Genomic DNA, 27,580 nt, shown 5'->3' on the forward strand with positions numbered 1-27,580 from the left:
AAGCTCTCCCGCGTAAGAAAGCACTAAGACTTGTAGCCCACGTTTTCTTGTCCCAATTTTGACTAGTCGCATACCTTTCAAATCGACGAAGATAACTTGTTAATTTCATCATGCCTTTCATCAAACGGTGGAATTTTGGGCATTTTCGCTCTTACATTGAAATATATATCTACGCTCTTACCAGAATCATTTTTATCATCATTTCAAGTTCATGCTTAAGTTCTAATTCTTTCAATTTCAACTGTCAACCTTTCCATTTCTAATTTATATGGTCTATCTTGTTTCTCTTTCTCTCTCAAAGCCATTCTTTCATCTCTCAACCTGTCTTGTTGCTCTTTCACATAATCTTTTAAATCTTGTCGACGTCAGCCAGTATTCGATTTAATGATAGATTGTATTTGCTGACAAGGTCATTGTATCGACCAAATACCTTGCGAAATGATGACTTTAAACGAGACTTTTGATACCCTTAACTTATTTGGTAACAGCTTGCCTCAGTTTAGGAATTTTTCGTACGTGTTGCTACTGGGAGATATTAACCCCATATGCATGTGGTAAGGGTATATTTATACATAAGTAAGGAAAGTTGACGTTGGAAATGTTGAAGTCATTTGAAGTCATCTTTTATCATACATTTTTGTTAGGTAACCATTAACGTCTTTTTCTTGTAAAATTTCCAAATATGAAACAGAGTGTCAGACTCTGTGGTATCTTTTATATCAAGTTCACTTAGATATATTTAGTTGACATATGAATGAAAGTAACTATTGTTAATTGATAATATATCGTCGTAATATCTAAATGTCGAGTTGAAGGCCACAGCTAGTGTGTTCTTCTTCTCATGTATAAGTTTTTGAATAAATTCTGCTTTATATGAATATAAAACTAGGTCTGCTAAAAACGAGGCGCAATTTCAACTCGCGGGAATTCTGACAGATTTTTGGAAGACCTGATCCCTAAAACTACATAGATATTCTCTATCAGAAACTCAAGCTTAAGCATCTTTTTAATATCTACTTCAGAGTACTTGTGGGTACAATCAGAATGTTTTTTAAGAAAATAATTTTGGAAATGTTCAATTGTCGATGTCAAAAAGCCTATAAAGTGTTGAAAAGTCGTACGTTTAGACGTTATTGATTTTGGTAGAATTTTGTGATTTCAATTTTTCTAAAAGTTTCTTGGCGTTTTTAAGTATCCACATCTAATTTACACCACTTCTCAAATATATTGTTTTACAATACTCTTGAAATTTCTCCTTCACTGCTGTTAATATTTTAGTGAGGAATAAAGAGATATGCTTGGTAGAACATTTACTGGAACCTGCTATGTATCTTTGTAAGGATTTTTTAAATATAATTTAGGAATCCAGTTTTGGCTGTTAATTAAAATCCAGATTGATTGTTAGGAATATCTAACAATATTCAAAACTGACATATGATTTTAAAGAATTTCCTCCTGAAAAAGCTTAAAAAGGGAACTAAAAGCAGGATTACCACTAGCAAAATCAAATCCAAGCTCCTATGAAATACTATCAAACTTATGAGTCTTACAAACAAAGACTATATGTTGTTACCTGCTTTGTCAAACGTGACTACATATTGATCGAGTAATCTATCTAATTCTTTTTTCACTTCTGAATTATTAAAGTTAGAAGGGTTTTTAAATTGCCCTTTAATGCGAGATTTCAACATCCATCTGATGGTTTTAATCCATTCTGACAGAGTGTCAAGGTCTTCTTTTTCATGTTTGGCCCATCGCCTGGCGTAATCTTGCACAGAATCTATAATACGGGTATTTATGAAATCATGACGCCAGTTGAAAGATCAGGGTTCCGTAAATTTTTGCCATTTTAAAATAAGGGATTTAAGGTTCTCATTATTAACTTCATTTACGTCACCAGTAATGACGTTCCCAGCAGGACTATAGTTATAGGGTAAAAAAGAACATGAACACATAGGATTTTGTATCAGATATTCGATATCTAGGCATTGTAGAATTTTTTGTAATTAAAAAGTTTGAAAGCAATATATAGTCGATGTACTAGTATATTTGTAAAAAATACAAGGTATGGACTTATTAATATTTACTATGTCAATTCCTTTGAAGGCAAATTGAAGTTGCTCCTGAAGTTAAGACACAAACGGGTTTCTTGAGCAGTATAATCTTCCGTAAAGTGTTATCTATTTGAATATTTTCCTTAATATTGTTATACAACACTGCAAAACATATTTAATAAATGGTCAAAGTTTCATTTGATTTTTACCGATGAATTTTTTTTATCCTCTATCCTCTACAAGTAGCCGGGGATGTTCTTATGTCGAAGAACTAGCAGCCTTGAGCTAGCTGGAGCTAACAGATCCAGCAGACAAAACCCGTGCAATCGGTTTCTTGAAGTTTAGGGTGATTGTGACGATTTTTATAACCTGTTTTACCAATAGAAATTTTACTGGCAGTAATGTGGCAGTTACGCAGGTGGAAAGATGATTAGCACTGTCATAAAGCTGAAACGACTCGTAAATAGGCATATGCCATTTTAGTTCATATCAGAAGTGGGGTAAATTAAACCTTTCATTCGTTACACCTGTTTGTTTTGACCTGGTCGCTGTGATGTTGTACATGTATATCTTAAAACATTGTCCATTTTGTTTACGTTTATTTCATTGAACGTGCATTCATTGAACGTGCATTTGTGTTTATTTCACTTTGTAACATTGACATGTGCAACTGATATCTATCTTTGGTAACCTTTTTTTCCTGATGTGACATTACAGTAGTACAGTATAGTAGTTTATCACAATGACAATGAAGGAGACATCCTTTCCGGTGGAGTCCATGAAGTGAAATAAAATGAACTGTGAACAAAGCTGGGGCTTATATGGGGGCTGGAGAAAGAGCATCTTGAGAAGACTAATACGCATATGGCGGACAAAGATAACTCTCTTCAACGATACTTGTTCAGCTTTACCTGGTTGTCTTTACACATGGGCGTCCTCGTTGTGGTCGGTCTGCAATCCTTGCATTGCGTCTTAGACGATGGACAAAATGTTTTGTTGCGGAAACATTCACAGTGAACTGCCCAGAAACCTGTTGAAGCCTTTAGCTTTACATAAGAATGCAAAAGATAGACCACTCTGAACTTATATTGATTACTAAAAATTTTGAGAATGCAATATCGATATTTTTATAATGCAAAACTGTGCCTGTATCAGCCCTACCGTTGTTAGAACAAGCTCACTGTTGATTAATTTTGGAGACCAATTTTACTGCTCGTTGACCAATATGTTCTGAACGTTGAGATCAGCATAGTAAGACTCCAGGAAGACTGGCTGTATTTTGAGCCTCCGCTGGAAGTTTAGCTGTATTGAAAACCTTCTCACGAGGAAGTCGCACTGTAGTCATTCTTCCAAGGGAAAGACGCACCCTTTAAGTCGAGGCTTCCTCGTTCATTGCTACCCCCCCCCCCTTCAGTTTTAAGTTAAATGTTCAAATGATAAAATTTTCATAATATTTAAGCCATCCTACCCTCGGAGGCCATGATTTGAATAATTTAGAATCTATGCTATCTCAGGAAGCTTCTGCATAAGTATCAGCTTTTCTGGCCAAGTGGTTCTTGAGAAGAAGATTTTAAAAGATTTTCCTATATTTCAATGTGAAACTTTGATTCCGTATTGTGGTCCCATCCTAACCCTGGGAGCCATGATTTGAACAATTTAGAATCTATGCTATCTCAGGAAGCTTCTACATAAGTTTCAGTTTTTCTGGCCCCTTGGTTCTTGAGAAGATTTTTTAACGACCCCACCCTATTTTTGTCTTTTCTTGATTATCTCGCCTTCACTTTAACAATTTAAACTCCCTTCACCTAAGGATGCTTTGTACCAAATTTGGTTAAAATTGACCCAGTGGTTCTTGAGAAGAAGTTGAAAATGTGAAAAGTTTACAAACGGACGGGCAGACGGACGAGGGACAACGGGTGGTCAGAAAAGCTCACTTGAGCTTTCACCTTAGGTGAGCTAAAAAGGTCTGAAAAGTTGGTGCACCATGTCTTGTCAGTTTAATAAATTACCATTTCAAACAAAGGAATTCACTTTTATATGCTTTATATGTTTTATAAATAAAAAAAAAAACATTTTAAAGTATAAAGCAATTAAATAGAGGATATTCAATGTTTTGTAGTTGAGACAGGATTTTATTTTTTATATTTTATATATGCTTCGCACTCGTGAAAATATATATAAAAAAAAAATCCTGTCCCACTCGTGAAATAAATTCCATATCCAACTACAAAACATTGAATTTTCTGTTTATTACATTTTCTTCGATTTTCCCTTTGCCTCTGTCTTTTCTTAACACTGTCATAGGCTGTGACGTCATAGTTGAGACGTCATAGCATTGAAAACATTGTAGCATGTATTTTAGCAACATATTTGGGAAGAAATTGGCAGTTTTAGCTCTATCTAGATGGTTTAGTTACTATCTCTATCTTATTACAGGCCAGAAATTATTTTTTATTTACTTTGATATCTTTTCACACTGCTAGAGAATATCATTTTGGTATCCTTTCACACTGTGAGAGAATATCACTTTTATTCAATAAATAAATCACAGTATTTCACTGTTGAAAATGTAATATATATTTTATATAATTAGAATAACAATTATGCATAAGCAAAGAGACTGAACAAAATAATTTTGATAATCTATTAAGGATGGATTCTTGTCAGCATTTTACGTCGTCAATGGGTCTCCATAAATTATGCAAGTCGTAAAATGCAAAATTCATATTTAATTATACTGAAGGAAAAACTATTAGTTAATTTGTCAGTTTAAGTAATGTGGAATCTATTTCTTTTGAAATTAATAAATTTTTCGTAATATTTTCTTTGATTTGCGACAATCTCCATAATATTCGCAGTTCGGTAGCGAATGTCAACATGTCCAGATCATTTCCCGTAGAAAACCCCGAGAGGGTTGTTTTGTAAAAACATTATCGAAGCATTGCAGAAGCCCAGGGACAGTTATGACAAATTAAATCATAGTTATTTATGCCCGGGAAATTCCGATCAGCCAAAAGGGAAGCTTGAACTTGAAGGTCACAAACATGTGCAAGATTGCAGATCCACGTTGCCTCGTCTGAAGTCATGTCGTGTGCAGTGAGCATGTAAGTTAGTTATATATGTCTGAAGATTTTCATAATTTTGAAATTGAATTCAATTACATGCTGATTTGTATTGATTTATGGGAATTCGCACGGAAATTATAGTCCTGTTATCAATATTTCGTCTGCTTATTCCCGCGACTTGTCAACATTTGAAGAGGATATATTTCGTGTGTTCGTCAGGTTTATGAATAATAATTCACAAAAATAGCATTTTTTGTATATGACTACAACAAATTTTATATTTTTAACTAGCCTACTTTGTTCAAGACACAACAATCATCAAGTTATTAGAAAAGTAAGGTGTACCGCTTGGGTACAAATCAAACGGAAAAAAAACTTGATATTGTATGTGGAAATATCAATAACATTGAAACACACAATTATCGAATAAATAGAGCAAAATGAAACATTATTGTTAAAAAACTATTTATATTATTGTTTTTTTTACTTTTCTGTACTTTTAGGATAAAAAATGTCTATTTATTTATATCCAATACATTATAAGACATTATGCATATGGTAGAATCTATTAAAATATCTTCATTCATTTAAATCAATAAATGAAATACAGATGAGATAAGTTGTTTAAACTTATAATCAATTTCAATTAATTTAAAAAAATAGTCTAAGGGATGTTCATGTTTAATTCTTAGGAGAAAATCAACCCTACTTTACCCTAGACTAGAAAAAAGACTGGAGGTCAGAATGCAGGATGATTGAGCAAGGAGTGCTGGCAGATGGACTATTGAGGTACATGTATAAGAAATATGGACACAACTTTATCTAACTATCATGTAATGCAGCATCTGTGTTGCTATGTAAAATATATTACTTTTTTTTTTAAATTATAGGTCAACAAAAAATTTGGACTTTCATCAGGTGGACACATGTTCAGCAAGAAATTCTCAAATCAAATGAATGATGGCTGTCTGTGGAAAAGAGATTTTCTCAGAATATATCACAGATTAGAAGCAGGAGTTACATATTTATCTGATCAAAGAAATGTTTTTGTGTGTAGAAATGTGGAAGTCAATGCATGTTATCATAGTTACTGCTGCTTGTTGCATGATTCCATTCTTGATTTTTTTCAGAAACTTTCAGTCAAAAATATTTTTATTTATAATTATATAATGTAAAATTATTTGATTCCCAAGTACCCGATACAGTGCACACTTTGTAGAATGTGATTACTTTACAAAATCTTTGATTCAGATTTGAAATCTTACTCCAAGAGTGAATTTTTCAAGCATTATCTTTCATTAGATTACAATGTGAAGATTTACATGTACTGGCATTACAACAACTTGTAAATGATATATACCTAGCTCTATGTATTCAGTTGCTTTACATTTTCAAATACAGTTAAAATCTTAAAATACAGTTCTGGAATACATAAAAATGTGCCTGCTTTAGATCATTTAGTTAAAGGGTGATTTTAAGCAAGAGCATGCTGAACAAAATTGCTGGTAGTGGCCGGGTTAAAATTTAGATTTTTACAAATGAACTACATACATGTACTTGCAGTAGAAACCCTCAAGAGGTAATTTTTAATTCATTTCAATATAAGTTATAGACACTGATCAATAAATGTTTGTGCTACAAATTCTTAAAAAGAAATTTCATCCTTGAATAAGTATTTTGCATCTAAATGTGAAATTAAGTTTGATAGCTGCATGCATATTATTGTTACAAAGTTCAAGGATGTCATTTTCAGGCAAAGATGTCAAAGGGCATTTGATTGTCATAGATGGCTTTTTTGTTATCTTAAAACTCCAGCAAATTTTACGCAATTTGTGATCACAATGAGGAGTTATATTTATTGGTGCTGAAAAAACTATATACTTATAAATGTGTGTAGGTATTTATTGTCCCTCGCTTTCGCGAAAGAGAGGGGACATTAAATCTCATTCATCTGTCGGGCTGTCTGTCACAAAAACTTTAACCTTGGCCATAACTTTTGAGTGAGAAGAGATTGGGCTTTTGTATTTCACATGTACATTACCTGTAACAAGACCTTTCCAAATATACTGTGAATTTTGACCCCGTGGCCTTGGCCTTGAAGTTTGATCTACTTTTCAAAAAAATTAACATTACCTTAAATTGGTCATAACTTTTGAATGAGAAAAGATAGGACTTTCATATTATGCCTGTTTATTACCTGTGACAAGACCTTTCGAATTTATACTATGACTTTTGACCCCGTGACCTTGACCTTGAAGTTTGACCTACTTTTCAGAAAATTGACATTTCTTTAAATTGGTCATTAAATTTAAATGAGAAAAGATAGGGCTTTCATATTAAATATGAACATTACCTGTAGGAATACCTTTCCAAGTGTACTATGATTTTTGACCCCATGACCATTACCTTGAAGTTTGACCTACTTTTCAAAATTTTTATCTTTGCTTATAACTTTTGATTTAGAATAGTTAGGGCTTTCATATTTAATATGCGCATTAGTAGTGACAAAGTGTTTCAAAGCATGCTATAATTTTTGACCCCTTTACTTTGACCTTCATGTTTGACCTAAATTTCAAAAATTTTATATTTGGTGATTACTTTTGAATGACATATGATAGGGCGTTCATATTTGACAAGTGCATTACATGTGTCAAACTGTTTCTGAATATGCTATGATATTTGACCCCGTGACCTTGACCTTCCAGTTTGACCTAATTTTCAAACATTTCATCAGTTTGCTAACTTTTGAAGGAGCAAAGATAGAGCATTCATATTTGACAAGTGCATTACCTGTGACAAGCATTTCCAAATGTACTATGATTTTTAATCCCATGACCTTAACCTTGAAGTTTGACCTAATTTTTAAAAAGTTTATCATTGCTAATAGCATTTGATTGAGAGAAGAGATGGTATTTACATTTGACATGTGCATTACCTGTTTCAAGACCTTTCTGATTGTATACTCTGGTATCTGATATTTTTTTTTACATGTGCATCACTTGTGAGAAGATCTTTTGGATTTTATGATAATTGACCTCATGACCTTGATCTTGAAGTTTGATGTAGTTTTGAGAAGCTATAGTCTTTGCCATAACTGTTATTAATTCAATAATTTATGTTTTTTTGTATGAAGCACAGATAAGACAGGACAAACAAACAAGACACTTAAAATATGCCATAAATAATGGCATTGGCATCCCATCCACTAAGACATCGAAAGCGGGGGACCACAATTCTTTGAATTTGCTTGTTGTTTTCAAAACTCAGTTTACAAATGTAAAATATCCAATAATAACATAATACCAGGGACCTATATGTATATAACTACATATACATGTATAGGCATATATATTAGTCCCTCTGATATTCATATATTAAGCTTTGAATGGCATGTTCACTATACATGTATATTGATTTCATGTTTATGTCATAAATAATGTATTGAAATCTTTTCTAGTATATGGAAATTTTATGTATGATTTTTCTCATAACTTTTTGGAAGGTTTATTATTTATTCCTGGTTATATTAAAGGTTAAGTTGCTTTGAATTAGTCCTGTGCATGTGAAGAATGTATGTGATAATTTTTCTGTAATTGCCAATAGAAAATTGATGTATTTTATAAAATTGTCAAACATAACATCCATAAGAATAAAATGACAGAGGAAATTCGAAATGAATATTTTGAATAGCATTAGTGTAAAATACCATAAAAATAGAATGTATAACTGGGAGAAATGAATGTATTTATGTCACAATTACACCAAATTAATATGGGGATTAAAAATCTTTTTTATAGACATTTAAAACACTCTGTAAAATGAAGATTTCAGAAAGTATAGAACAAATTCGGGCTAATTTTTTTCGATAATTTGCCTGATTACTATATCTTTTTTACCTTGTAAATTAATCTTGAACCTTTGAATATTCATCAGACAAAAATCTATATATTTGACATTATATGGTCAATTGTAAAAATTGAGATGAAATTTCATGTGAATTCATAAAAACTGAGAATTTTGAAAAAATATCGAGGAAATTCGGATTAAATATATTTATTGAATATAGAGGATTTCATGTTATCTTTTCACCAGCTCATTTCATATGAATTAGTCATCAAAAATAAGTAACAACTTTAATTTTATAGTGAAAGATATTTATTCAGTCAGCAAAATTTATTCATATGCATAAATTTCAAAACTTCTCTGTGTAAAAGTACTATTTTTAGGACTGACTTTCAAATGACCTTGACTGAAAATCAAGGCCGATGACACCAAAGTTTTTGGATGTTAAAAGAGTGTAAACAGTCTGAATATTGAGTATTCAGAAAATAAAGATTCTGCCATTATAAGAAATATGAGAAGAATCCATCCTTAAGAAAAGTGCCTACATGTACTTTCAAGGAAAATTGTAAATAATAAGATCAGCTGGTATTCTTGTGTAAAATTAAGAATATGTATTCTAAATACATGTACAAGCACAAAATAATTACACATGACTAGCTAGTTACTTTATCTGGAAAACTGAAGAAGTGTTTGCTAGATAAAACTTTGAATATTATGGACTTAAATTGACAGGAGTAGTCATTAATTCGAAAAGGAGAGTAAAAAGCATTCCAGTTTGTCTTTGGTCCTCAAGTTATACTGTATATACTAGTAATTGACAGACATATTAATTAACAACATACCCATAGACAAATACAGTTAAGTACTCGTCAGTAACGTTCATTGTATATATTTACTGCCCTGTTGCATATTATGTACAGTATAAATATATAAAAAAAAGAATACAATTTCCTGATTATATTTTATGTTGCAATAATAAATCACAGACATCTAAAGTAAAAAAAATCATCCTAAGTGATTTAATAATAATTGGAAAAATCGATGAAAAATAAACCAAAAATCTTTACAATTAACTAAGGATGTCAGTTCCGTCAATATTTGATAATAGGTTACTCGGATGATATTCCGATCTAGTCCCCGGGTACTCGGAAAAAGTATGTATATAGGTAAAAGTTTGTTGATTTTATTAAGACCTGTTTATCCCATTGATGTTTTCTTTCGTTTATAATGCATGTACATAAACATCGAGCCAAACGAAATTCTTGATTCTATGTTACTCAGTTTATGTATCAAACAAACACAAAAGACATGACCAGTTAAAACACCAATAATTACAATGCTTTACAATTCTTGTTTAGGAAGACAATCTGATCAACGGAAGAGAAGGACGCAATTTGTGATGACCACACTAGCAAAAGAGAATATCTTTGGGAGTCGTACATAATTTACATTTCCAAATGTTTCCTCTGTGATAACTCTGGAAGTAAACTTTACTTTAAGGATGTTGATTTCTTGATATTTACAATTTCACCCGTTATGCATAAATTATCCCACGATAAGGCGATAACAGGTACTAACCCGGCGTAGGTGACGCTAATTACTGTATAGACATGGACAATGAATATTTAAATCACATTTTGGGATAAGTTTTAATAAAAATATGCACTTTGAAATACGAACAATATACATCCGAGTACCGATTTTAGTATTCAGTACACTCGGACGTTCGATCCCTGTTAATGGGGTACTTGTTGACATCCCTACAATTAACACACACACACACACACACCCTCACTATATATAGACATACAGAATATATATAATTGCATTGTGGACAGATTATAACTGTGTATGCAGCATTTGGTATTGTAATTTCCAGTCCATACATACATATCTTTATCTTTTCTAAATTTTGATTGCCCAATGATTTCACTTCAAGCTATTGCTATATTTATAATGTTGATGTTTATGAACACTTACTCTTTCTTCTTATTTTCGTTTCAGTATACTGTATGCCACAGCAACCCCTATCCCAGCAGCAATAATTCCAGCTACAAAAGGAGATGCTTTCTTCAGTTTTCGGAGGATAAACATGCGAGGGGTAGCTAGGACAAGAGATCTGACTTGCTGGACACTCTTTCTGGTCCCCAATCTCTGATAGTACTGGTAAAGGTGAGGTCGTTTCTCTGGGGTGAAGTACCGAGCAGTCAGCCCAAGAAAGGAAATCCTGTCCAACAAAGTGGCCAAGGCTATATCTGCTGCAGTGAAGCGAGGCCCAACTAACCAACAGTCACTGATGCCCTGCTCTGTAAAGCAAATGTATTTGCATTTTTCACAACATGATATAGAAATTTCTTTTACCTTTGAACTACCAGAATTTATTGATCAAGTCTTCGTTGTGCATAAAAATTAGCATTTCCATTACTGATACTAGTATTATTTTCATATTTTAAATTTATATGCTCTTTTACAATTAAACATGATTTAATCATATTAACAAGAGGCTCAGGAGCCTTGAATCACTCTTGTTATAAATTGCACAATGTTGTCACTGTGACCTACTTTTAGGGAAAATATCTTAAGACTCCAAGACATATCAACTGACAAGGTATGATGATTCTAGGTCTTTTATCACTCAAACTTAAGCAGCTGACAATGAATAATTATAAAAATTTAAAATGCAGGTCACTGTGATGTACTTTTGGGTTGATACATGCATATGCCCCAATTGCATCAAATTTCAAGATTTTGTCACCCTACATGTCATAGTGTTCATAAATGCCATGTTAACACTAGCAGAGAAATTTGAAACATATCTCGACATACTAAAAGATATAATTTTTTCCACATAGGATTAATCGTTGTTTTGTAAGCAGTCAGAAATTTTTCGCAGAGATTTGTCACAGCATAATGTAAAGTGCATTGAAGACATACAATAACAATGCGAGAAATCCATAATTTTCTACTTTCAAATTAAACAGAGATTCTGATTATGCGTAATTGACTCTGTGGAAAAAAGTACTTTTCAAGTATTTGCCTGTGAAGTTGTAAAAGAGAATCATAATACATGCATGTAGATCATTTTCACTCTGAATACCTTGTGTCTGAAGTTCAAAGACTACTGTAACTTGAATAAAAGATCTCAATCAGCAGACCTAAACACATCAGATTAACTGATTGTTCATACAGACAGACAGGTGGACAAACAAAAACACTTTATTGATTTTGCTTTTCACTCTGGCCATATGTGTAATACATGTATTACCATCTTTCACTCTTTTCAGAATATTTTCTATTTCATCCAATGTTTTTTCCACATCATTCAAGACTTTAACAACCAGCTCTCTATTCTGGAATTCTTTTGGGAAGTTTGTGGCAAATTCAATCTTGGCATTGTATGCATCTCGTAAATCAGGGTACTTCTCAGCTAGTACAGCCAGTGTTTTCCTCAGTTCTGCAAATCTTTTCCCTTGATCTAAAAGTATAGTTATAGCTGTAAATATAGTAAATTCAGCTGCTAAATAACATAGTGCTCAAATGGGAATGTGATCTTAACACAATTCAAAGAAAACTATATATACTAGCAAATGAAGAATTCAAAGACGAAACAACCTGGTACATGCATATTAAATATTTAATGGTCATCAATCAAATGGTAAGAATACATGGAATAATAATACATGTATCAATTACAACTGTACTTAATTAATAAATTTTTACAAATGTTGAAATCAAAAAGAATTTCTTCATTTAGAGTTAGAGAAGACAACATGTCACATGTACATCCTATAAATGAAAAACAGTATATATATATATATATATATATATATATATATATATATATATATATATATATATATATATATATATATATATATATATATATGTTAGGGATGGCAGTTTGTAACCGGTTAACCGATTAATCGGTCGCAACGATGGTAATCGGTTAGGAAATCTGCAATCGGTTAGTCGGAAAAAAATAAAAACATGTGTAAATATCCTTAAAATTAAATTTGCAAGTTAAAAAAAATGAATGTTGATAAGTTATACCGTTTTTACATGCATGTATTTAGATATAATTTATTAGAACTCTTCGGATGGAGGTGTTGGGGTAATTGGTCAATTTATGAAGTGTTAATTGCTGTTTAAATATCACGCCGTTACCCAGCTTGTCCTTTAATGATAATAATTAAATCACCGTTGAGTATTGTGAACTGATTACATTGTGTATCTTAATTTTGCAGTTATCTGCCAATTTATATTTTTATGCAAACATTGTAAATCAAGTAATAGTTTAAAAAGGTTTGTTCTGAGCTTTTGAGCAGATTTTTGTCTTGACCTCTTCAAAAAAATCGGCGTAATGTTTTAGTTCTTATAATAAATTTGGATTGTACAATGCAATATAATCTATATTCAATTAAATCCCCATGATTTAATTGAGCTATATGTGTAGATTCTAAAAATATACTTTGATAGCAGGATCCAATCTCCTTAAACTTTGTTTCTGTTTATGGTGACAATGCAGAATGACCGTATGTAATGCTTGGGGTCGTCAGAAAGTTATCAATGTCCTTGATAAAAGTATCTCTTGGATGTTTTATGGTTTTCCTTTCGAAATTGAATTAAAATACGTAAAATATACAGATCAAGCATAAACAGAACATTAATTACTTATGCCTTTTTTCTTTTCTTTTCTTTATTCATATATTAAGGACAGACGATACGTTCCTCAATAATATATAATTTTTTCTAAGATTTTGTCATTGAAGTATTGCTACTTTAACATGTTAACTCGCAAAAAATTGAGGTACCTTACCAGGCATTTGTGCAAGATACCAGAGCATGGTTTTCCTATAAAATCCGTTTGGAAGAAACTTAATTAGCCAATAACACATTTTTTGGTGTTTCATTTTTTAAAAGACAATTAGAAATCAGTTTAGAAATCAGAAAGTAATTAAAATTTTTAATATTTTCCACATAATTCGAAGGTATACAAAACAGATATTCGAGGAACGTATCATCTGACCTTAATTTATTGGGAGGGGGGTATGAATAGAAGTAATTTTTAAAAACGATGTCCAGAAAAGAGTATTTTGCTACGATTAACCGATTAATCGGTCGGAACACCTTACGGTTAACCGATTGGCAATTCTGTATTCGATTGCCATCACTAATATATATATATATATATATATATATATATATATATATATATATATATATATATATATATATATATATATATATATATATATATATTTATATAAACCAATGATAGTGCAGATAAATATCGTTTGGAATCCCCCCCCCAAAAAAAAAAAAAATTACCTTTTTTCATGATATCTGCCATTGGTTTTGCAATTGGATGGAGACCAGTTATGGATAGATCTTGAAAACGAAGCACCCCATAAGTCATTATCTCCACTCTTACAGAACTTATGAGTTTCCGTAAGCGAGCCACCTCCTTTCCAACTGATGATATCTCATCAGGGACCAGTGTAGACCCTGTAATGTATAAATGTATCCCTGTCATTTGCACTTTCAACTGATCATTTATCTACATTTATTATATCATTGCAAATTGATTGAGGAGTCACCATTTACAAATAACACTCCTATAGATGGTTTTAAGAAAACCCATGATTATACATGTATATACATGTACATGTACCATCACTTATGAAATATATTTACTGAAATACAAATCTTCATGTCACAGGTGGTAAAAAAATCAAGTCTCAATCAGGACTCAAACTTAGGGCCTCTGGCGTACTGTGCCAGTGCTTTAACCACTGAGCTATTGAGACCTGAGATATTGACTGACTTTCACACACCTGTGTACCTGGTGACAATCAGATAGTGATACTTTTTTGCCAGCAAGCATTTTTAAAATATTTTTTTGGAAAGATAGCCCATGCGAGAATATAGAAATAAGGAAATCCCCCTCCACTAGAACAAAGCATAATCTTTTCTGTTATAGGGATAATCATACTGAACTGATAAAGAAAACAGTCAGGCCTCTGGGTTATATTTCAAAAGAAAAAGCAGTGATAAATACATAAAATTCCATAATAGTAAACAGTTCTGCAAATATGAGCTTTCAATGTCTCTCATTTGTAAAGATATAGCCCGGACAAGATTGCATAGACAGACGGATGTATCCTCAGATATCTCAAAGTTTTTTTCTCCGTCCCATCAAGTTCAAGATAATAAGGTTTGGTTTTCTTGTGGTATCCACAATGATATTCTTCATAACTTGACATCAAACACCTGTTCTTGTAAACATGGGTCCAAGCTCTAGCTCTTACTACTTTTGTTTATGTTTTATGGGATGTATTCGATATGCAACACTGCCTACACTACTATACACATGCAGGAATCACTTGTTTGTTGGTTTTGCTTTCATTCTTTCATTTCTATTCTGACTTTTCTTGATTTAATATAGTTTTAATATCTTTTATTGATAAACCACACATTTTTTGTTTTTTTTTCACATTAATGATAAATTTAGTTTGTGAAAGTGCACAATTGTATGTATGTCATACATGTAAAAAATAGTACTGTCAAATAAAAGACGTTTCTAATAATGTTTAATAAAATAATTGGTCTGACACACTCTAGCATCAAGTATAAACAAATTACTGTTTTAAAACTAATTTGAACCCTATGTTTCTACTGATGAATACATAAGGTTCACGGCGAGTGTGACAGGTCAACAGGGAATGCTTACTCCTCCTAGGCACCTGATCCCACCTCTGGTATTTCTGGGGGTCCATGATTATGCCCTGTTCACAGATTTGTATTGTTTACTGATTTTTTGAGATCGATCACTGTTTGATATCTTCACCTTTTCTTGGAAATCTACTGAAGCTGTTGAGGAATAAAATCTTCAAAACTGTATCCATGCCCCTTTAAAGGAATTAGATTTCCCACTTGGTTTTCTGCTTTTTTCCCCCCTAACTACTTGCAGATATTGAGCTAAGTTTTGGTATGTTGATCTATTTTGATGAGTTAAAAGATGAAGAAAGGTTTAATACTGTTCTGCTTCAATGCTTTTTGATAGAATTATGGCCTTCTTAATTTGTAAGAGGATCCAGATCACACTTGCCAGTAGGGGACAAGTACATGTATTAATGCTTCAGCAATAATCTCAGAATGCTAGTTAATTTTATTTTAAATTTCTTAAAATTCATTTTCATAACTTTTTTCATAAATTTATTGTTATTTCGGAGTATTATTTTCTTTAGAAAGGAAATAAGCCAGATCTTAATATATAAACTGTGTAAAAATCTGGCAATTTGGCTATATATATTTAAACTAAGAAAGAAATTCTAATCAAATGGGAATATGTGAATTTTTATAACCAAGCTAAGAAGAAAATATAAATCAGAAAAACTATAATTATTCAAAGACATTCTTATTCATACATATTTTGATAAATTTCTCAATAGAATGTATGTATAGAGAGAACCGACTAGTAAATAAAAATGATAAAAATATCTTTTGTTCTCTTATCTTCAATAATCTTGCCCTCTGTAATTTTTTTTCTTGAGAAACAATCACATAAAAAATCTGACAGGGTAACATAATTGCAGCTACCTAGCTAGTGCTCTCTTTACCTGTGTGGACATTTTCATCTACATATTTAATTATTGCATCTGACTCTGTAATGATTTTCTTCCCATCAGCTAACACAGGAACTTGACCAGCAGGATTCATTCTCATGTAACTTGGGGTAATCTGGTCTCCATCATGGATAAATACCACCTGATGCTTGAACTTTGCATCTTTTTCATACAGTGCCAACAAAGCCTATAAAGTAAAAGAAATTTAAAAGATTACAGTAACTGTAGAATCATCATTGCTCAAGGAGGACCTGAAAGTTCAAGAATGTTTTGGGTCACTCTCAACACCCACAAATTTACACCCAATAAATAATAATCAATTTTTTAATGCCTGTTCAATGAATTTTCTGTATATAAAACTTATCCCCAAAATTACATCCCAAAAACCCATGAAATTTTATTTGCCCCACCTTGTACACAGAACCAGCCCCCCTCCCCCTCCCAACAATGAAATATTATTCCACAGTACCTGAATTTTGATAAAAATAACATGCTCCTATGAGGCACAGTTTTTAGTTACATGTAGCTGTGCATTTTAAAAAAAAATATTAAACATGAGACCCAGGGGCCACATCGCTCACCTGAGCACTTTGGCTAGAAAAAAGCAGAAATCAGTTCAGTCTTGAAAAGTTTAAATATAAAAATGGTTCAGGGTAGGGGTGGGTGGGTTATGATTTGAACTAATTTGAATCTACACTTCCTAAGGATGCTTTTGAATCAATATGACACAAAATGGCCATTGTGGCTCCACCCTACCCCAAGGGGTCATTATTTGAACAAAATTGAATCTATATTACCTGTGACTGCTTCCATTTAAATACTTAAATATGACTAATCATGACTTTGCTGTTCTTGAGAAGAAGATTTTTCAAGATTTTCCAATGTATTCCTATGTAAAACATTGATCACCCATTGTGGCCCCACACTACCCCCGGGGGTCATGATTTGAACAAACTTTAATCTATTCTACCTGAGGGTGCTTGCCTATAGACATGACCAATCATGGCTTTGCTGTTCTTGAAAAGAAGATTTTTAAAGATTCTTTCCTATGTGTTCCTATGTAAAACTTTGATCGCCCATTGTGGCCCCACCCTACCCCCGGGGGTCATGATTTGAACAAAATTGAATCTACACTACCTGAGGATGCTTGCATATAGATATGACCAATCTTGGCTTTGCTGTTCTTGAGAAGAAGATTTTTTCCTATGTATTCCTATGTACCATTTTGATCACCCAATGTGGCCCCACCCTGCCCCCGGGGATCATGATTTGAAAAAACTTGAATCTACACTACCTCACAATGATTTCACATAAGTTTCATATTTTCAAGCACAGTGGTTCTTGAGAAGAAGATTTTTAAATGATGCCATTAATTTTTCACGAATTCATAATTATCTCCCCTTGGAAGAAGGCATGGCCCTTCATTTGAAAAAAAAATGAATCCCCTTTACCCAAGGATACTTTGTGGCAAGTTTGGTTGAAATTGGCCCAGTGGTTCTTGAGAAGGAGATGAAAATGTGAAAAGTTTACAATGATGCCAACAATAACGACGACAGACAACGGACAAATTTTGATCAGAAAAGCTCACTTGAGCCTTCAGCTCAGCTGAGCTAAAAAGCTTTACACTATTGCATGTATAACTAATGAGCCAGAAAATGAGGCGTACTATTGTGTCTTATTCAAGGAATTTTGCATGGTCCCCAGCTTTTGGTGTCTTCAATATCAAAGTCATAAGTCAAATACCCTATAATTGGAAATTTTAACAAGATGAAAATTTAGCAATTTATTCCCAAAACTTGGTTTATATTTTTAGCAAGAAGTAATTTTAGTGAATTTATAATGTCAAGAGAAATAGCTATAACAACTATACAGAATAATTTGTTACCAATATTCAATGATCTTAGAACCCTCCCTAATAATGCCAAAATTAAATCCTTGCTAAAAATTCTACTTATACAGTATCATAAAACAATCTGAAAGGACTTGTCCCAAGTAACACTCATGTGAAAAAAGATGTGAAAGCCCTGTCTCTTCTAGAGCAAAAGTACTGGTCAAAGTTAAAACTATAATTCAGGGTAGGTTAAACTTATAGGTCAATTCATAAAGTCAAAAATTATTTTTTTTTTCTGAAAGATGTTGTCACAGGTAATGTACAAGTAAAATAAGAAAGCCTTATCTTCTTTCATAAGAGAGTTATGACCAATATTAAAAAATTGAAAGTACTGTTGGTCAAGCTTCAAGGTCTCAGGGTCAAAAAATCACAGTAAATATGGAAATGTCTTGTCACATATATATAGTATATTTGGAAAGGTCTTGTCAAAGGTAATGTACAAGTCAAATATGAACACCCTATTTTCTCCCCTTCAAAAGTTATCACTTAATTATGTTTTTTTTTTTTTTTTTTATAGGTCAAACTTCAAAGGGTCTCATCAGAGGTCATGTACATGTGAAAGCTTTATCTTTTCTCATTCAAATGTTATGACCAAGGTTAAAGTTTTTGTAACAGACTGACAGACAAATGAGATTTAACATCCCCTTGATTTCGGGAAAGCTGGGGACAATAAGTCCAAATGTTAAGTTCCTTTTATTTTTTATATACACTGAATCATCAATGCAGTCATTACTTGGCTAAAAACTGCTTTAGTTATTATCCCCCATCAATATTCAAACCAAGAAGTGTTACATCTGTGTCTTCTTAAACAAAAAAACAGCTTTGAGCTTATCATTTTATGTTTTTTAGAAGTCACACAGTATCATTACCTCACAATCTACTATTCAAAATCAAAATCAATAATATGGTGGAAAAACTCTCTTTGCCAGTCAATAGTTAATATTAAATGACAGTCAATATTTTTTGAGGGAGCTAATACAAATATATTGACTGGGTTCAAAAGCAACATGCATTTTGTCGGATCCAAGAACAAACTGTATGCCCTAGTCTGTTTAGACGAAGGCAAACAGTTGGTATGAGGGGTGGAAAAACACATTTTGTCCGCGAACACAGTCAATAAATGTTTTATTATACCTTTTATTTTTTTTTTAAAAAACATTCCATGATGTAAATTTCCTTCACCTGCACTAAAACTCGGTCAATTCTGTTACTGTCAATGCAAATAAGATTTTAATTAGCTGATCCCTGCCTTTCAAAAATATGTCAGTAATGACCATTACTTTTCAATTACATTTCAATTACATTTTGTATTTTAATATCTTTTTATTACTGAATCTAAAACAAAGAAAGGCCATTGAGAGTTTTTTTTTTTTATTTTATTTATAATATTTAAGTCTTAATTGAAATTAAAATCCTGTATCTTATCATTTTTAAAATGTTTATTCAAAGTCATATGTGGCATATTTTTTTTATAAGTTCAGAGTAACTAAAATTAAAAAGATCTTTCTATTTGTTTCATTACTTTACATATAGCTTTCAATGGTGATTGATAGACATATTAAAAAATTGTTTTAATGGAAAACTTCTTGACAAGACAGTTATAAAATCAATTGAAGAGAGCCAGAAAAAAATATTAAAAGAATTAAATCATTAGGTTTCAAAGATAGTCACAAATCAAGTCACATTAATACATGTACTATACTGTGAGTACCAATTAAGATACAAACTATATTTTTCAACTTAATTTTTTTTTTCTTAATTTAATTTAATTTATTTTTTCTTAATTTTCTTAAGTTCATTCTGGTAAAATGGACTTGGTAAGCAAGATACAAGATTAGTATGATCTACTTGAAGGCACAAAGGGAAACTAAGGCCAAATGTAAATACATTGTATTGATATTGTCCATCATTCATTTTTGGTAGCTTGAGAGTAATATCTAACTTCAAACCCTTTATCTAAGTACCAGTAGTTATCACCTCTGGTTAATTGTGTTAAATTTATATCTTCATTGATTATGCCTGCTCAGCTAATTACGAATGCCAATTAATTTAAAAGTTAATACATACAGGTTTTACAATTATAGAATTATCTGATAATTAAATAACACTTTACATAAATCATAAAGTATGAAATGTTTATCATTTATTTAAAAAAAAGAGAGGAACTAACATCAGAGACTGAACAAAACTACAACATTGAAAGTGTTCTGATCCACTTTCTTTGTCAACTGTAGATTGGTAAACTATACATGAACATGATAAATGAATCCAAAATCCAAATACCACTCTGACTTATAGACCTGAGGGAAAGAATATTTACTGAGCACAAAGTGCGAGAAAATCAATTTATGGATATAAATTGTGAGGTCATAAAATTTGTGTTTTTCTCTTATAAAATGTCATGTGTAATGTAATTCATTACTTTAACAAAGTAATTGTAATTTAATTAATTACTTTTCTGAATGAGAGTAATGGTAATTGTAATGGTAAAAATTCCAAAGTAATTGTAATTCAAATTAATTACATTTCAAAGTAATTGACCCTTGGTGTGGGCTGGCCCACAGTGTGACATAAGAAATCCAATAACACAATCTGCAGTCAAACATCGAATTTTTTCTATGACTGCTCAGTAAAACATTGGTAATGTTAGAATTTTAAGTATAAATTTATATAGGAATCAATTTTTAAAGGTATCACAATATCAATTGTTGACCGTTTCTCTCTATGGAGAACATAGAGTCTACTCTTCACTTAATATAACAAACAGTACAATTTTCCATTTGTATTGTATAATTTTCCATTTGTATTGTATAATTTTCCATTTATATTCTATAATTTTACATTTCTATTGTATAATTTTTCCATTTATATTCTAATAATAAATATTACAATACAAATTAAAAAAAGTATAGAATACAAATGAAAAATTATGCAAATAGAAAATTTTACAATGCAAATGAAAATTATACAATACAAACATGGCCATAGGAACCGGGGGAGGGGCACGGGGGGCTGCGCCCCCCCCCCCCAATAATTTTGCCGACATATAGAGTACTATAGAAAAAATAGATACTATATCATGTATATGCTTGTGCCCCCTCAATAAAAATGCCTGATGACCTTTTTTTTTTTTTTTTTTTTTTTGCTTGTCAAGGAATATTTTTGGTAGCTGTTACTGCCCCCTCAACTGAAAATGTATGGCTGTGCCCCCCCCCCCCCCCCCCCCAAACTGAAATTGCTCCTACGGGCCTGACAAATAACAAATGGAAAAGTTCGAATATGTCAACGTTCGATATGCCATTGATAACAAGGATCAATGAAGTAAACTAATTTATACTTTTAATCGTAGAGACATCAGAAAAGTGCAATGCACTGATGATCAATCTGATGTAGATACATAAGGTACACATGCCCTTCATATTGCGCAACATGAAACCATGCCGCACGGTATAAAAGTACTTATTCAGATCAGAGACAAATAGTTAAAAATGTTTTTGTGCTTTCTCTCCTACCCTTTGGGAATAATACGATCCTGGAAAATAGTACAGTGTAAGGTCGCTCATAGTCAGATAGTGTCGAATTTGTTGGTCAGAATGGAAAATTATCGCCCTTAGTAAGTGCAGAGAACCTCGGAACCTCTCGGGTAGTTTTATTATGATTGTTTTGTCGAACGACAACTCCGACAACTTGTGTAATGTAGTAAACGATGTCATATATATATAGTCTAGTTCTGTCTATTATGAGAGGGAAAACTATTGTTGATTTGCGGCTTTCTATTTGTGAATGGAATTGATAAGTCAAAGACATGCGTTTTGAGTATGCTCTTATTTTTATTGTCTGCCGAGTGTTAGAAAGTGAAAGTAGGATAGAAGTCGATTCATTGATGGACAAATAAGGTCGGGCTCTAGTAGTATAAGTAAGTTGTTGCATATTAGGGGGGCAGAGTAAAAGATTTAGATTGAACAGAAAAAAGAGAAGGGATATAAATCTACCAATAAAAGAAGTTTACAGATGTCAAACTCACGGAAGGGGGGGGGGGTACTAATGATAATAAGATTTTTTTTCAGCGTATTGTTTAAAGTGGAAAAAAAAACTTAGTATCTCTACCTCTTACACCCATGAATAAGCAGGGACGGATCCAGGGATTTTTTCCGGGGGGTCTACATCAACTGTAACAAATGTCAGTCTCAGGAAGTTTATACACCCCCCCTCCCCAATGTAAAAAAAAAAACAATGAAAATCCTGTTTTGTGAAAGATGACTTTCAAGGGAAATTTGAACAATCATGGAGTTAAATAAAAAGTATTATCACGTTTTCTGTAACTTGAGAAATTTTTGAAAACTGTGGCCACCTTCAGTTGTAAATGGTGCGTAACTTTAGATCCCGACAGGCCTGATGACCTATTCTTTTTTTTTCTCTCTCTTTTTTTCTTTTTTTTTCTTTTTGCTTATTTTTATTTTCATTATAAAACCTTTTATAAATCAAAATAATTCAGTACCTATAACAGTTATTTGTTGTAAGGGTGTATTTTTGTCAAATAAAATTATAATACAACTGTAACACTTGATTTAATTTACAATTTTTGTTATGTAGTCATTAATTATCTGGGATTGGGTAATTGAAATGAGTGATTGTAATTTACTGTATTTAAATACATTTTTTTCAAAGTAATTGAAAGTATTTGTAATTGAGTTTTCTTTCAATTACAAGTAATTAAATGTAATTAAATACATTTCAAAAATGTCATGTATTTTTTAATTACATTTCAAATATTTTATTTTTCAAATTAAATATTTAAAAAAAAATGTTTTATAATGATGCATACATGTACCAGTACTGTTTGGCATGAGCTAGATTTATTTAATAATCGTTTATGCAGCATAAACACATTGTCCAGGGTAATAGGAAAGGTCAAATTTAATAATATTGCTGCTTCAAACTATTCATGTTTTTGTTCTTCATTTTTTTTTGGAAATAAAACTTAAGTAATTGATATGTATTTAATTACATTCTTCAAAGTAATTGAGAGTAATTAATTATATTATTTTAAAATCAATATAATTGTAATTGCAAGTAATGGACAAAATTATCAATGTATTTGAAAGTATTTAATTACATTTTCAAGTAATTGACCCCAACCTTGATAATTATAGTGTAGAAATTAAGGTTGGACTGTGGATACCGGCCTGGCTCGGTGGTTAGAGCACCTGACTAGTAATGCAGGGGTCCCGGGTTCGATTCCCAGTCCAGCAATATGTTTTTCATTATATATGTATTTATGATTTTTCAATATATGTTCACTCATTCCTCATTTCCATACTACAATTATAGCTAGCTTTGCAATAACATGATTGGATTTTATTTTGATGGAATTCACAATGTCAGTGAAATTACATGCTACAGTCTGTAATGAAGTATATGTATACATGTACAAATCACTGCTGTTGCTGGCTTTTTAGATAGTTTGGATATAATCAAGAAAAATCTGATTTTAATAATTGACCATTTTTGAATTACTTCCCTTATCAAAATTCGTAATATATTCAGTCATTTACCATCTGTGGTTGAATGTGTCATATGAGTAAGGCAATCCACAATAGCGGTAAAATTAGGTCAGGTAAGCCAAGGGAGCTGGCACTGCCACATAATTTTTTACTCTATTTGTCTTCTATTTTCGCAAGTCAAGGGCTTATGATCCTCTTCTCTCCTCCTCACAAACCCTACAGAAATTTTCGAAATCATTGCAGTTTACAGCATTCCTTGAAATTAAAAAAAAAACAAAAAACAAAAAAACCAATAGAAATAAATATCTTTACTTAGTTTACTTGTGTACCAAGATTTATAATATTGAAATCTGATCAAAATTGAAGGAGGAGGGAGGAGTGCTGGAGTAGTGTTTCGTAAGAATAGAAATTTAGTAGCTATCAACACCGTTCTGCAAAATCGAAAACTGACCCGCTAAATTATACGATGTATAAAATTATATATATCACCAAGAATATTCTTGCAAAGTTCAAGACCACTTGCTACAAATAAACATTATTTTTATAGAAATCATCAAAATAGATACTACATCTATATAATGTTTATATAAGTTTAGCGACATAAGGTTTCAGTTTTATTCAAGATTTCTCAATAGTGTTCCATAAATAGATAAAAAAAAAAAATCTGCATAGATTTATAAGGAGAGTGACAAAAAGTGAAAAAAATTTAGCATCATAAAAAAAAAATTTCTTGATATTTTAAGAATTTGATATTTGCACCACTTATAACCAAAATAAATCGAAAAATGTATATTAATCTATGCATCATTTTTTTTTTATTGTAGCAAGTGTCGTTAATATAAATGTACCTTTTCTACATCAGTTTTTCTACTTTCTGGAATACATTTCAGGTGTAGTGGGATAATTTGCATAACGGGCGAAGCCCGTTATGCATAAATTATCCCACGTTTTTCAACTATCGTTTATGTCCCTGGCATACTCCACTAACTAGACAGTGATTCCTTATATTTCCATTTCATTGTGAAATAAAATTGTAAATTAAGATTTTTAAAATTTAGACTACAATCTAGATTTAAATTACAAGAGGCCTCACATGTCAATTTCAATAGTCCCCGCCCACTGACGTCAAACACAAAGACAGCCGCACGAGAATTACATTCATATTAGGCCTCCTTAGAGTCAGATTCAAAGACAGCCGCACGAGAATTACATGCGTATTAGGCTTTCTTAGCTTCTGACCTTTCGCTTGGCGAAATTTGCATTCCGTTAGAATGATCAAGAAATCAACTCTCCTAACTTTCAAAGAGTTATCACAGAGAAAACAAATAGAAATGGAAATATTAAAGATTAATATCATCTTTTGAAAGGGAACTGTGAATATAGGTTGGATTACAAGATGTGGAATTAAAACTGAGTTCCTCTAAAATGATTTTAGTTGTAATAATGAGCCTTACAAAAACTTCTCTGGTTTATAGTTACAAGCTCTGTCAGCTGGAACCATAACATATTTTTCATGTAGTCTTACTAATTCTTTTATCACTTCCGGTCTACTGAAAACTGAAGGATAGATAGTTGGCATTTTGCCCTTTAATTTTCTAATGCTATTTTTAAATATTTATCTAAAACGCTTAATCCATCCACAGGTGCTTGAGGACAGGACCCCCCCCCCCCCGATATAGACCCCTGGGCCTTTTCGACTTTTCTCTCATAAATTATCTTTCATTGACATATTTGTGATATAATCTATACCAACAATTCGAAAAATTACCTAAAACAAACATTTTATAAAATCTACCCCACTCTCTATATATAAATCAACCCTTCTATATTTATATATATAGGGTAGGGTAGTAATTTTTATAAAATGTTTGTTTAAGTCAATTTTCCGAATTGATTATATAGAGATTACATCATAAATGAGTCATCCATATATAATACATGACAAAAAAGTCGAACAGGCCCGGGGGTCTATATCGGGGGGGGGGGGGGGGTCCTGTCCTCGAGCACCTGTGAATCCATCAAGTTTTCCTCTTTATTTGCCCCCATCGTCTAGCATTCTCTTAGACGAAATTTTTTATAGAAATGAAGTTCTGTCCCGATTTGAAAGCCTGGGTTCCTTGACACAATATGTTTTTTGAGAATACCCTATCTTGAAATCCAACATGAGCCGTACATTAGCTCAAGTTTGCATATTTTAAAGATAATTTCCTTGTTGAGGCCCCAGATGTACATACGTGTAATTTCTTTTCTATTTTTAACTTTTAGTCATCGTTGAATTGTGTTTACATAATAATTGCCCCCCCCCCCTTACCCTCCCCACAAGAAAATAAAACTCAAGACCTCGTGACAATGGATCTTTGCATAGGTACTCGACACTCCCTGGTCAAGCAATGTGCTGAGCACAAACTTCAATGCTCTTCTGTGACTTACGTAGATGTGAAGTGCAGGTAGAAAAAAAAAACAAATGAATCCGCCTTTGATATTTTACATGAACTACGTTTGTTAATTTACAAATCTTTTAAGTTTTCATATTTTATCCATCTGGAGTTATCTGTAGAACTCATATATTGAAAAAGAACAAGCTACATGAATTTTTATATGAAGTAATTTAAACAGGGATAAAAAATGTTGATTGATTGTTTGTTTTACGCCCCTTTGAAAACATTTTGCTCTTATTGGGACGCCAATATTGTCGATAGAAGGCTACATTTAGAGTGTACATGGTGTTGAGTCACGTTTTGTCCGCCGTCACATTATGTCCGCCGTCACGAAATGTCCGCCTCTTTTTCAGAAAAATCGTCACGTTATGTCCGCCGTCACGAAATGTCCGCCTTTTTTCCAAAAAAATCGTCACACTATGTCCGCCGCCACGAAATGTCCGCCTTTTGTCCGAAAAAATCGTCACACTATGTCCGCCGTCATGAAATGTCCGCCTTTCTTCCGAAAAAATTGTCATATTATGTTCGCCGCCACGAAATGTCCGCGCCTTTTCTCGGTAAATTCGTCACTGGTCACATTATGTCCGCCGTTAAGAAATGTCCGTCAATATTTTGGATTGGAAATATCGTCTCGTAATGTCCGCCTTCACGAAAAGTATGCCTTTTATTTCAGTCAATCGTCTCGTTTTACTGTCGTCACAATTCTTTGGCCTAAATAAAATGAAAACAAAAAAAATGTTTCTGTCCCGATTTGTCGGCTAATATTTAATGTCAATTTTTTTTTATACCCAGAAAGCATTATAACCATACGGAGGCAGAAGTATACAACCATACCCCTTTACAGAGGTCGACCTTTACCAACTTAAACCCACTTTAAATCAAACCAATACAGAATTGTCCCTTTCTATGTTTTAAAATAATCACGTGAATACATCATCCAATGGGGAACGTGTTGCTCGGTTGCACCTGGCCGCAGGTAGGTATCAGTTTTTACTTTGACCCCTGCTGCGCCACGTGACAGGTTGAAAAGAAAAATGAAGGCTATCGGGTAAGTATTAAATAAACAATACCTGCATGCTTGTTGTAAAATAATTAAAACAATATGATTATTAATTTATATTGATATTTTATTACCATCCTCTAATATCTTAGTAAATAAA

At 32.2% G+C, this 27,580-nt stretch overlaps 1 protein-coding gene and 1 long non-coding RNA gene across 2 annotated transcripts; one reads left to right on the top strand and one right to left on the bottom strand.

The window, feature by feature from the left end:
• Positions 1-4,978: 4,978 nt before the first annotated feature.
• On the top strand, positions 4,979-6,188 carry LOC133172388 (uncharacterized). Its single transcript, XR_009718936.1, has 3 exons — positions 4,979-5,158; positions 5,812-5,908; positions 6,010-6,188. It is a non-coding gene; the product is annotated as an uncharacterized LOC133172388 (long non-coding RNA).
• Positions 6,189-9,498: 3,310 nt separating this feature from the next.
• LOC133205476 (ganglioside-induced differentiation-associated protein 1-like) lies at positions 9,499-22,041 on the bottom strand. The gene is made up of 5 exons (XM_061341302.1): positions 21,991-22,041; positions 16,582-16,774; positions 14,291-14,467; positions 12,228-12,437; positions 9,499-11,268 (listed from the first exon to the last, which is right to left on the bottom strand). Exons 1-5 carry the CDS (start codon positions 22,039-22,041, stop codon positions 10,952-10,954), a joined length of 948 nt encoding a protein of 315 aa, XP_061197286.1. The 3' UTR covers positions 9,499-10,951.
• Positions 22,042-27,580: the final 5,539 nt, after the last annotated feature.

Source organism: Saccostrea echinata, unplaced genomic scaffold (assembly GCF_033153115.1).
Source record: "Saccostrea echinata isolate AGI-Se365-2 ecotype Australia unplaced genomic scaffold, CSIRO_AGI_Sech_v1 ptg000054l, whole genome shotgun sequence".
Classification (NCBI taxonomy): Eukaryota; Metazoa; Mollusca; class Bivalvia; order Ostreida; family Ostreidae; genus Saccostrea; species Saccostrea echinata.

Bases quoted from the DNA above. Each gene is read 5' to 3' on its own strand.
- LOC133205476 (XM_061341302.1), bottom strand. From the start codon at position 22,041: ATGAGCGACCTTACACTGTACTATTTTCCAGGATCGTATTATTCCCAA. The intron at 14,468-16,581 runs GTAAAGAGAGCA...TATACATTACAG, and splicing joins AGATGAAAATGTCCACACAG to GGTCTACACTGGTCCCTGAT. The intron at 12,438-14,290 runs GTAATTTTTTTT...CTATACTTTTAG, and splicing joins GGCAGATATCATGAAAAAAG to ATCAAGGGAAAAGATTTGCA.